Genomic DNA, 13700 nt, shown 5'->3' with positions numbered 1-13700 from the left:
ACCGATTTCACATCCAATAACATTACATTAAGCAATGTTTACTAAGGTTCTTGAAAGAATTTCTTTGATAAAATGCATGTGTGATACATCCCACAACAAATTTGGAAGTAAAATAACTAAACATAAGCAAAGGCTTTTTTTTCATCCATCTCTCATTTTGTGTATATATTTAGCATTTAACAAACAATATAATAAAAATATTATTCTTAATATTTCTTCTGTAATGATCTTTTACTTACAGGACGGATTTTTTTTTGCAGGTTGGGCTGTGGTTCAGTTTTTGCATGCCTCGCAATGTTTTAAACAATCTCACTGACAGCACAACAAATATTAAATGTATGTGTATCTGTGTATTTTTGTTTTGTTTGATATTAAATATCTAATATTTATTCAATGTAATATATACTTAATATGATTTAGTTATATATATTAATAAATATATATATTAAATATAAATATATATTTATAAGAAATATTCTATATTTATATTTTAATTACAAGTTTTCTTTAAAAAAAAAGGACTAGGTGTTTAATTTTAAGTAATAGCTGGATATAATACATTAGTAGTAGTAGTAGTAGTAATAATAAACTCAATTACGGCTTTATTCATATGCATACTTTTGCTGAAAATAGCATATGATACAAAACATTTCTGATGCTTTTTGATTTCAGCTCATTCTTCATAATGTTACCTTGATGACAAAATTAAATCAGTAGAATATGCCTAAAAAATTAAATATGATTAAGGAAATTATGTGGTAATATTATTTTTTCTCTTTAAAAAGAAACGGGAACTGTGACTGTATGACTGGAAGCTTATTTATTTATTTATTTATTTTCTACTTCTTTATGATTCTTTTAGTAAAAATTCTAGGGAGATTTTGGGTGTAAACCAGTGCATGATGTAGAAATGAAGCCGTGCTAAGTTGCTTCTTAAATGCACTTCCTTTGGATAAAACAGGGCAACATGCCAATTCTTCCCCTTTCAGATAAACGAATGGGTGTCTGTATCATTTTAAGGATCTGCAGAGTGTCTAATGAAGATGAGATGCTAATTATCATGCTTCCACAGAATCCATTTGCATACATTGGCATGGTAATAACGAGGTGATTTTGGGGAGCAAAGTGGTTTGTCTCCTTGTTGCCCCCTTATTTGCATGTCAGCATTTACTGTTTTCTAATTGGCTCATTTGGCCTCCGTGATTGGTCTAGCTTATGCAATGTCATTTTATTGGTTGTTTTCGCTCAATGTTTGGGGTAGAGTATGCAATTCTGTTTTCTGTTGTTTTCTGACAGACGGATTACTTCCACCTGTTCCTGTGTGTTGCCATCATTGTGCTGTACGGCGATGATGTGACCGAACAGCAGCTTGCCACAGATCAAATGCTGCTGCACTTTAGTAACCTCTCCATGCACATGAATGGAGAACTGGTGCTGAGGAAGGTATGAAGGCGCACACACACACACACACACACACACACACACACACACACACACACACACACACACACACACACACACACACACACACACACACACACACACACACACACACACACACACACACTGACAGGGCTCCTCATGGTTATGTATGCTGTGTCTTTGTGTCATGCAGAGGTGATGCATCTCTCTACCGCTGCATACAAAACATATTTTACTCACAGCAACAAAAAGTCAGTACACCAAACCAGTTTTGAACATGGTGTCACCTCTGAATAAAAAATTCTCAAAATCAAAATTGTGTCATAGTGATTACGATAGAAGAAGTCGCACCTCATAATACCAACAAGCAGACTAGGTTGAGCAACTGAAAATATGAAATTGTTCGCCTAAAAATAAATGCCTGTATTATTTTCTTTCTTCAGTGGAACTTTCATCTTTTTTTTTTAAGGGGTCATGAACTGCGTTGTTTCTGCGTTTCTTGGGTTGCGCTTATAATGTTAGAATGATCATTACATCAATAATTGTCATAATTTATAAATAAAATACATTTTTCCTACCCTGATTTTAGCCTCTGCTCTGAACTGCTGTGATTGGCTGCTGTGAGACTTCAGTCTAAACACCACTGCTGTGATTGGCTAACGTATTTCCATTTTTATATAGTATCACTCTCTCTTTTAGTGCGTTTTTACTATTACAGCTCTCATGGTTGACTAATCATGAAAAGTGCTGCATTACATTTAGATATATGGCATTATATTCAGATATATGGCATTAAATTTAGATATATGGCATTATATTCAGATATATGGCATTATATTTAGATATATGGCATTATATTCAGATATATGGCATTATATTTAGATATATGGCATTATATTCAGATATATGGCATTATATTAAGATATATGGCATTATATTCAGATATATGGCATTATATTAAGATCGTGGAATGAAAGATTGCAGTGATGAGCATTGTCACACACATGTTGAGTTCATGAAAGCAGGATCTCGTCATTGCAACTCAGTTTCTGTGCACTAATGAATGCTTTCATCGTCACTAAAGCCCCTTTAACACTGCAATTCCGGCAAATACACGGATAATGCGACCCGGCATTTGTTCCCGGGCCGCTAGATTTGGTCCATTCACACTGCCAGCGAAATACCGTAATATGTGCGCTTTCATACACAACCCGTAACGGTCCCGGAACGAGTTAACACGTGACATCCTGATGTGACGGATAATGGCAAGCGATCTCAGCTTCAGCGCGGATAGTAAGGAGCTCCGTGGTCTCGACTTGTGTCCAGTTTGCACACATTTCTGCTTGTTTAATTTTATTTTATTTTGTATACGAACACTCTGCATTTAAAACACTGACTAGCTCTTCTGGCACTGCAGGGTTGTATTATTGAAAAAACAAGCTCTAGGAGTCGCACGATAACTACATACACGTTGCGGCATTAGTTTTGGCTTTTGTTCACACAGCGCTCGTCCCGGGTCGAATCCTGCAATGTTACTAGGTACCTGACCCGGGTTCAATTCGGTAATCAATTCCGGGACGTGGTTGCTTTCACACAGAAGGCGACCCGGGAATATTGCGGGTTCGACGTGCAGTGTGAAAGGGGCTTGATATAGTGATATAGTTAAGAGATTCGTTGAATAAAACGAGTCACTGATAAACACGTCACTGATTAAACTAAACTCTGTTTGATTGACAGCTTCAGGGTGCGCTGCTCCAACGATTGCAAAGGGAGCTTTCTTTGATTACTTTCTTTATAAAATTTACACTTTGTAACTTTTTTGTTTAATCTTAGCTAAAAACACTTAGTTCTTTAAAAAATATATGTGCTCATTAATGTATATTTACTTCTTTCAAGTAATAAAGTATTCTCATAAGTTTATAATATGCCATTGAAAATACATATGGGTGAGGGGTTCGAATACCGGTCGCAATGTTGCCCCTCCATCTTGAAAGTACATTAGCCAAAGAGGGACATACCCATAAATTCAAGCTTCGCCTTTCGCGTTTGGCACCGTGTCGAATGTGAAGAGGGGGATTGCTTGAGACTGCTATATGAAAACCTGAAAGCCTTTTTGAAAGTCTGTTGCTGATGGAGGATCACTCTTATTCTCGAGGATATGTATCAGAGTCGCTAAGGAAGTGAAAAAGAAAATTAAGATGGCAACGCAACAGGCAAATCAACAAGACAAAAGTGATATTGGAGGGGCCTTTCCAAGATGGAAAGAGCTCATGAGGAGCAACGAAAAAAGGTTGCTGACGTTTTCTCCTTTCTTCTCGACAGGTAATCGGCCACCGTTAAAACCAAAATCGGAATTGAGAGGAACAGAAACTAATATTCACTGGATGCTCATTGACCTTTTCACCGCTAGATGGGGGAAAATATCACACACTGTAGCTTTAAATAACAGATTATTTTCATCCTAAGAGAAACAACGCAAGTTGACGTTTAGTCACTGGTTTGATTTACTGACACACCGACAAATCTGACTGTACATGAATCATTACATTTCAGATCAGGCATTAGAATGAACACAGTTACTTACATGTTGCATTACTGTCAAATCCAGGCACTGCAGAACATTTTGTAATCCTCAACGGCCTGTTTATTGCTTGGTAGCTCGATCTGGTTTAACACTAGGTCTATGTAAATACATGTGTGAATCGGTGGGCGGGGCTAATCATGCAGTGATGAAGTAGGCATTGATCTTCTTCTACAGAGGCGGCGCTTGCCTCCCTTTGACTCATAGATCCCCACTTTGAAAAAACGGTTGTTTGCTTGGCCGGATGTCAATAAAAGCTTTTATTGGACTTTTGGACAAGTATTCAGCTCTGAAAGTTACAGGATATTCTTATAGTATGATAAACTCTTAAAAGCTCAAGGAAAATTTGATTTCTCAGCTCATGACCCCTTTAAGATTATTAATATTTCAGTGTTTCTTAGTATTTATTTATTCATTGATTTGATTAATCTTTAATATTTAATATTTGTATTATTGTGTGTTAAAAAACTTTATTAATCTTCTATTAATTATTAATCTCAGGTTTCTGTCCTGAATAAAAGCAAGTCAAATAATAATATAAATTTATAATTGATTTTGCACAATTAATTTATTTATGTGTACTATTCATTTACACGTATGCATCTGATTATAATATAATATTTATTGACTTGTAATAATCAATCTCTCTTTTTGTCTTTATCTCTGATCTTAGGCACGTAGTCTGCTCTACCAGTTCCGCCTTCTTCCCAGAATTCCCTGCAGCTTACACGACCTGTGTAAACTGTGCGGGCCAGGAATGTGGGATAGCCGTTACATCCCCGCCATTGAATGTTCCGGAGAGCATCCCGAATCTCAGAGCTGCCCCTATGGAGGCACCGCCAGCCCCGAGAGCCCACCCTTACCAAGCCCCAACCAGCCCAAACAGGGCAAGAGGGGCTCCAAGACACGAGACATTTTCACTTTCCGCAAGCACTCATGACTCGAGCACTCAGGACCCGTTACCCATAAGGCTTCGCTTCTTAGCCGTCATTCAGAGTGCTGAAGTTACAGGTCTCCATTGTGTTCGTCACATCTGGTGTGAAACACTGCCTTGCGCATCAATGCATTCTGGGGTACCAATGTTGACGGCCTCTTTAGGAGGATGAGGAACTTCATTAACTTGTGCTTCATCAATAATTCACAAGTACAATTATCACAAACAAGTGTAAGTCTTCATCCATCATTCATGAAGTCACATCTAGCGAACTGACATCTCAGAATATTTTGCCTCTGCTTTTTTTATATCTACTATGTATGCATGTGTTAATGTTTGTGTGTGGTATGTTACCACAGTCGAAGGAATGTTTAGTTTGGGTTTGAGCACATATTTTTGTTTCTATTCTGTGCAATCCTCAACTATGAATCAAACAATCATCTAAAATGAAGTGGGATACAGTTCTCAGTGGCTGTCTGATATCACAGCATCATTGTTTTATGATCATCTATGCCTTTCATATCCTCACAATAAATATGATGAGAGTACATCTTTCTCTTCTTATTGAGTCGCCTGGTTTGAGAACGTTTGAAATCAAAATGGGCTTTTTTTCATCAAAGAAGCACCGACAGTTGATTTTGAGCTTGAGCAAAAACGATTAACCTTTTAGTTATCATTTTTAGCTGGAATAAGTCAATAGTACAGTAGTAATAAGCTGTTTAGAGTTATATGAAGGGGCAAAGCCATTTCTTTCTTCCTGACATGTTTGCTTTAGTAGTTAAAGAAATATTCTGGGTTTAGTCCAAGTTGAGCTCAATCTACAGCATTTGTGGCATAACTTTGATTACCACAAAAAAATATATATTTTGACGCACACCTTGTTTTATTTACAAACAAAAAAAGGTGAAAGCAGAAAAATGTTTCGCTAGTAATTTGAAGACGCATAAAATCGCATAGTTTATTAAAGTCATATGTTTTGGACCAATCTGATTGACCTTCTGTGTTTTTTTGGGGGAAACTATTAAATAAACATAGAATGAAGCTTACAATTTGACAAAATCACTTGTATTAATTCTCCTGTTAAAAAACGTGTGTGTTGTTGGAGCTGTAAAGCTGAAAAAAAGCATATTTACAGAGTTGCGTTTAAGGGATAATTGATGTTTACTCCCCGGGGCATCCAAGATGTAGGTCTGTTTGTTTCTTCAGTTGAACACAAATTAAGATTTTTAACTCCAACCGTTGTTCGTATAATGCATGTCAATGGGGTCTAATTAGCCTATCCCGTTAAGCATTCTTTTTTCACACTAACATCACACCATGGATATTAGGCTACATTTTGTGGCTATTTTAATGTGTGTGTGTGTGTGGGGGGGGGGGGGGGGGGGGGGTCCTTGTTTGGCAATACTTAGTAAAAGATGAAAATTACTCACTAGTGAGGACTATTTGACTTGTCCTGACTGGTTAAAAGGGCTTATAAATCAGCCAAAACATATTTTTATTTAAATCTATTGTTCTGCACACGTTTCTGGGATGGGTAGGTTTAGGAATAGGGGTTGGGTTAGGGGATAGAAAGTATCATTAACCTGATATAAAATCAATGGAAGTCGATGTAATGTCCTTACTAATATAGTGAAATAAACCTGTGTGTGTGTGTGTGTTCCTTGTTTGGCAATACTTGTGAGGACACAAATGTCCTCACTTATATAGTGAGGACATTGGACTTGTCCTCACTAGTTAAAAAGGCTTATAAATCAGCCAAAACATGTTTTTATTTAAATCTATTGTTCTGCACATGTTTCTGTGATGGGTAGGTTTAGGGATAGGGGTTGGGTTAGGGGATAGAAAGTATCATTAACCTGATATAAAATCAATGGAAGTCTATATAATGTCCTCATTAATATGGTGAAACAAACCTGTGTGTGTGCGTGTTTGTGTTTGTGTGAGTGATAATCAAAAATGTCCCAAGTATGCCTACTTTCTTCGTTTAACCTGGAATACCGTAACATTATTAACATTCAAATGGATAAATTACCAACTTGGTATGTGTGTAGGCCTATATAAACATCCATTTTAAATGCTAAAACTGCCACTTGCATGTGTGTAGTTGTAAAAATGCGTTCGTGTGGTAAACCCGCAGCTACAGCAGAAGGTCGTAATCTTCTTCTCCAAAACAGAATGAGCTTAACTCCAAACACCCAAGAGGGAGTGTGACTTTAATTAGTTTATCTGGCGATGGTTGAAAGAGAGCGCGCGCGGTTGAGTGCGTGAACGTGCAGGTGCCTGGCGTCTTTGCGGGTCCCCAGAGCCTCTTTTAAAGGCAAATATCGGCAAATTGCTGTCAAAAGGTAACATTAGTCTCTTTAAGAGCAGCTCTGCCTCTCAACATGCAGTCTCCGTCAATGACTGACATTATGGGCTTTCGTTAGCCATTAGGCGATCGGGCTGCTGCTCTCTCGAGTCCCAGCGTGCATTGAGGCACGGCCGAGAGATCTAAAAAGGGTACTAATGAAATAATTAGAGGATGTGCTGAGCCACTTTCCATTTATGCTATCAATCTGCCTGCTCTGTTTTTATGCGACGAAGCTGCTGATTACGCTTCAGTTTCATTTGATGCTAGGGAGAATATCTCTGCTCTCTTGTCTCCTGTTTTAGCAACATCAAATGACGCATGAAGGAAATTACTGCTTGTATGTGAATAATATTTTTGAAGGGTGATTCGCTCGAAAGAGATTATTAGCTACACAGAACATGATTTTGCGTTTTAAGTCACAAAATCAAGTCCATCCGACATATTGTTTTCTTAAAGCTATAGGCTACTCTGATCAGACATACATGCAGAATAAAACATTTTAAAAGACAATTGCAACTTTGCGTTATAAAGTCAGAATTGCGCGATATAAACTCGAAATTTAGACATTTTTTACTTTATTGTGAACTCATAATTGCAAACTAGTCCAATTCTGTATAAAGACTGACAGGAACAAGCTTCAATTAATATTTCACATAGGCTATCACAACTTCCGCACTGTAAACCCAAATAAGCTGGCAAAGCAAACACATTTTTGAGGTAGGCTAATCAGTTACATTTTTTAAGTTAAGACATTTAAAGTTTAAGTAAGCAGAACTTGCAGATTTTTATTTTGTAAACATTTTAATTGATCTTAACTTGAAATTGTAATTTAATCTTAACTTATTTTTAATATTTTTAGTAGTAGAAACTTGGCTAACTTTAACTAGCTTTAATAAACGTTACCATGCTAATTTGAGTTGGTTCTACTCAAACCAATTAATTGTTTTAAGTGTTAGGGTTTACAGTGTGTTTGATGCTGAGTCGACCCAAATCTATTTGATTATGTTTTTGTTTGTTTGTTGTTGTTTGTCTTAGCAAAAAGGGACTTTTCAGAAGTATTGTTGTAGATTTGCTGTTTTTCTGTGTTGCAGGCAGCTTTTTTGCCAAGCCATCAAATTGGCTTGCGTCATCTGTTTTTCATTGACGTGCAAATACGTCAGAACACATAATGGCAACGAACAAACTCTGAGCATGAGCACACGCACAAACACACACAAAGGCAAACACTTAGCCAACTGACCCAAGATGAGAGCTAATAAGTGCATTTAGCCCATAGACTGTTCAAATATATCAAGTTGGAAGTTGGTTTAGGATGAGCTTTATTTCCTTTGGCTTTCCATAATGGCTTTCCAAAAACCTTTTCCATTTCCTGTGAGCGAGCTATTTCAGGAAAGCTAAATCAGATAAAAATACGACCCGGGTAACAACGTGAAGATATCATAAGCCATTTCACGGCCATCCTTGATTGTGTTCCTAGAGGTGTCGGGTTGCTTTTATTAAATGAAACCTGTGTACTCGCTCAACATTACAGCTTTAATATTGCATTTGTCGTAGATTATCACAAAAAGCTTTTTTGAAAATGAAAGTGGCTTTAGTGTGTGTGTGTGCAGGGAACTACACTAACCTTTTCCACTGGTGGCACTTGCGCTACTAACTTTTTCAGTTACTGGCACAAAACATGATTTGGTCGCACAAATTATTTATAGTAAGCCACTCTGGATAATAACAATAATGAAACTGTATTGCATACCGATGTGCTTTTTTTTTTTACTTGCCATCTTTTAAACCACATGCCTTCTTGTTTTCTTTAACAATAGTTGGGATAGATTTATTGCAATAAAAAATACAGTACACAATAAAGTGCAAAATGAATTTCTTTTGCATTTCAACATGCTGTGGTGGGCACAGATGGGCAGACTCCTGAACTCTTAAGGAAAAATAAAATAAATATAATCCATAAAATAATAAGAAAAATACTATCATTGTGAAGCTTCAGTGCGTTTACATGGAGCACTATAATCGGTTTAAAAGTCCAATCCAAATGAAAATGCTCCATATACACACCTCAATCTGAATAAAAATGCCCAAACCGAATGAAATTGTAATCAGTTTGAGAGGGGTGGGATAAACCTTTTCATGAAAAATGTAACCATGTTAAACGACCTGACCGGATTACTTTTCAGTGTGCGTCCTTATATGACGTGATACACAGCGCGCGCCTTCACTACTGACTGCGCGCCGCGCTCAAACGCGGCTATAATGTTGAGAGGAAAGTTTATTTTTCTGAGGGGTAAACTTTTTATTTCTTAAGAACGTATGAAGATAATGTTGGCATAATGACAGACATAGCCTGGCTACATCCTCTCATCTTGACAGCGTTTGTCCCAGGCACTTTTTACTTTAACTGCGCCTGACAGAAGAATTTATTTTTTCTGAGATGATTATTACACTTTACAACAAATAAATAGCTTTTATAAAACCGTGTAAGTCCTGGTGGCTGTTGAGAGTTGCTATGGCATCCGTGAACACATTCAGCTGCTGGAGAGAAGCGTCGACATTTCTGAAGCGGCAGACAAACTGCTCTGTGATGAGTGCGATTGAAAGTCAGCTCGGTTTAGATAACGTGTAAACAGTCCACTGAATCTTTCAATCATAATTATTTTAATTGGAATGACAAAAAAGTGTGCATGTAAACGTGGCGGCTAACGTTAATGATTCGTGTTTGAATTGTTTTGACGCAGTTACAAATTTGGACAGTCCTGCAAGCAATTGATGGCCCACAGAATTTACAGTACATACAGTGCATTGCTCCGTCTTGGTACCTTAACCACTGTTAACTTATTCTTCGAGCCACTGGTGTCGAAATTCATATGTCCGTTTCGTTTTTCCCGCGTGTGCTTTCCCTGACGAATCCCCTCAGCCACATCATTCCCACTCACAGGCTCCGTTTGACATGTCGCATCGACATCAAGTGATGGTTCTGTTCATAGACTGTAAAAATGTTACACTTGAACTTCCCTTCTTACAATATGAGTCAATTGTCCGCTTAATTTCAACACGTACAGACTGTAACTTAGGCTATGTTGAGATATATATGCGATTGCTGTGTGTGTCTTAACGAGAGGTATATTATTTTTAATCAACGTACGCCTCGCCTACATTTTGGGAGGGGGCGGGGGTCGCGGGGTTGAAGCCAACTTGATGTGTTGAATGCTCAGAGCACGTTATAAAATGTTTTCTTAAAATACACATTTCTGTATTAATAAATGCTCATAGTAAATCATAGTATATTGCCTAAAACATAAGGTAGGTACAAAAATAATCAGTGATACATTTGCGACCCCATAGAAATTCGGGTCGCAATGGCATTTCAAAAGGTCGCATATGCGACCATTTTGGTCGCAGTGTAGTTCCCTGGTGTGTGTGTTTTCCACCCTGACCTAGTTTAAGTCTTTGGTTTCCCTGTTGCGGGTCTCCCTCAGACCTGTCGCCGAGTTTGCTCTGCTGTATTTGAATGGCAGGGCAGGTTGCAGACAAGCCCCCTATGGTGAAACTGCACTGACTGCTGTGTTATTGCCTCTAATTATCAATTATCAGGGCCAGACCGGCCCACCTGCAGCAGGCTGCTGTGCTAATAAACCCAGGTCATTCGCACCAGCCCTGAGGTGACTGACAGCTAGGCTGGATGGGTGTTTCTCTTGGATTTCTATTTTCTTCATCATGAATCTAATCATCGGTTCAGCCATGAAACTCAGGGTGATCCTTTACATGCAATCACATCATTACTGCATGGCACACGCTGATTGGGCTTAAGACACTGGATACCGCAGCCAATGAGGTTGTGTGCTCAACATTTATAGTCTGGTTCATTGTTTGCTTTATAGTTCAAAAGCACAGCATATATTTGCTATATAAATCTTTTTTTAACATTATGAATGGCTTTACTATCACTTTTGAGCAATTTAATGTGTCATAGCTGAAAAAAGTCATATTTTTTCTTTTCTTTTTTAAGTAAAAACTTACTTAACTCAAACTTTTATCACAGTTACTTCGAAAACATGAAGCAGCACCACAGTTTTCAGCATTGATAATAATGAGAAATGTTTCTTGAGCATCAAATCATCATATGAGAATGATTTCTGATCAAGGATCATGTGAAACTGGAGTAATGATGCTGGAAATTCAGCTCATTGTCCCACACACGTTCCTATTCCCATACTAACTGGTGACCATTTGCTCAGGACGTGATCAACCCAAACACATAAACAATATAACTTGACTTTCTTTTTCTCTGTGAGAATTAAGCCATTTGGGGGATGAGCTCATTCTATACTTTGGAGTGAAATCTGAGTCGGGGCAGACTACAGTTTCTTACATCAATAAGTAAATCCACTTCGACAACGATGCCATAGAAATGTACAGGGCTACAGCAAAACCAGAAGTTCAAACACAAAATTCTAGAGGGCTGTACGCTTGTTTCTCTGACTCATAATAAGCTCTAAAGGAGAATGTAACGCTGACGTCACGCACACTAAGTCTTGTTTAGACGCCATATTAGGAGGATTGTAACAGTGATTTAATGCAGCGATTTGATTTTCAAAAATGTCATTGTTGTAGGTCATTGACTGTAGATTTAGATTTATTCCATCATTTATTCACATGGTCATGGTCTCATGGGGTCTCATGGGATAGGAAGGTGTCCATCGTATGCACACTTCAGAATCTCCGGGCATATTTCTCCTATACTCTTTTATGAGTAGGCCTACTGTGAATTTGGACATACTTCTTTTGCCACATACTGTATTTTTCTTACTATAGTAGGGAAGTATGCGATTTCAGCTGCATCCACTGTTTTCATTGTAACCAGATAATAACTAGGGATGTTACAATACACTATTGTCACAATTTGATATGTATCTCGATACGATAGGTAATGAGTTTTTTGTTGTACTTTTTTTATTATTATATTATTGTTTGTGTTTTATTATCAGGACCCACAAATGTTCCCCCATTGAATTAGTAGGCATATATGTTATATCCAACATTATTTATAGTCGTTGTATGATTCTGTGTAATACGTTTATTCATGTAATAATGTCACTGAAACTGTTAATTTAAAACTTAATTTTTCCCCCTCATGCATAGCCTAGCCTACTCGTGCTTTAAATGCATTCTCTCTCCATGCTCGCTATGCCTTGCCTGTCCCGCTCCCGCTATTAATGCAGTATTTAAGAATGAACCATCAAAATTACATTGAATAATCATACACTCTAAAAAATGCTGGGTTAAAAACAACCCAAGTTGGGTTGAAAATGCACCAACCCAACAATTGGGTTGTTTTAACCCAATGGTTGAGTTGTTTTAACCCAGTGGTTGGGTTAAATGTTGCTTAAGACAACCCAATTGCTGGGTAAGAACAACTCAACCATTGGGTTAAAACAACCCAATTGTTGGGTTGGTGCATTTTCAACCCAACTTGGGTTGTTTTTAACCCAGCATTTTTTAGAGTGTACTACTAAAAATAAATGTGATCTGGTGGTTTTAAAGGATGTTTTCGCTCTGACATTGAGAAGTGTCATTCCAGCAGCGGGCACTTCAGATGATCAACGTAACCGTCACAGCGTGCGTCACGCAATCATTTGAACGTCCGTGTTTATTACATTAATGTGAGTTGTGTTAAATATATTCATCATATAAAGGCATTGTGTCTCTTCAGGAGACTTGAAGACATCAGAAGATTTGGATTAGACCACTCGAGTAGTTATTTTAGGATGCCTTTATGACATTCTTTGCATATTTTAAGTTTGAGAGGAATGGACTTAAAAAATGGACAAACAGAAATACCTCAGGTTTCATAAAGAATATCTTCATCTGTGTTTGGAAGTTAAATGAAAAACGACATGATGGTGAGTATCTATGATGACAGTAGGCTATAGCCTACATTTGTAAATTTGAATTTGGGGGAATTATTCCTTATAAAGGGCTACTACAGCAAGTTGGAGCCTTGGATAAAACAACTAAATATCGCGAATCATTTAGTTTCCTTCAACGATAGGCTACATGTCGTCACATTTTTATATCGCGATATATCGTGTAACGTGTTATATACACACCTAATATACAAATAATTCTGCAAAACTTCAGTTAAAACATCAAATTATCATGGAATAAAATAAAATAGCTTCTCTTCCCTTTGAACAGTGCCATGGAGAACTGGTTTTATGAAACAAGATTTTTTATGGATTATGTTGATAGAAATGCTCAGATATAATCATTATCGTAACAGCATAACTTGTTCACAGCAAGAGCAAATACAAAACGTTCACAGGTCAAAGTATGTTTCTTCTAAAACTCATTTATATGATGAGCTGGGCTCTGCTGGTGTTCATATTAGAGGATTAGTAAAGAATACA

At 37.4% G+C, this 13700-nt stretch overlaps 1 protein-coding gene across 3 annotated transcripts in view; it reads left to right on the top strand.

Annotated features, from left to right (window-relative positions):
• tbc1d16 (TBC1 domain family, member 16) overlaps window positions 1-5485 on the top strand; it is a 41978-nt gene extending 36493 nt beyond the window's left edge. For all 3 annotated transcript variants that reach the window (XM_067458424.1, XM_067458418.1, XM_067458429.1), the window contains 2 exons: window positions 1297-1443; window positions 4677-5485. In XM_067458424.1, the coding sequence (XP_067314525.1) occupies window positions 1297-1443; window positions 4677-4943 (414 nt within the window). In that variant the 3' untranslated portion in view covers window positions 4944-5485. The remainder of the gene's footprint in view (window positions 1-1296; window positions 1444-4676) is intronic.
• The last annotated feature ends 8215 nt before the right edge of the window (window positions 5486-13700 follow it).

This window comes from Pseudorasbora parva, chromosome 2 (genome assembly GCF_024679245.1).
Source record: "Pseudorasbora parva isolate DD20220531a chromosome 2, ASM2467924v1, whole genome shotgun sequence".
Taxonomy (NCBI): domain Eukaryota; kingdom Metazoa; phylum Chordata; class Actinopteri; order Cypriniformes; family Gobionidae; genus Pseudorasbora; species Pseudorasbora parva.
The sequence above is the reverse complement of the archived record's forward strand: the minus strand, read 5'-3'. Positions and strand labels throughout refer to the sequence as shown.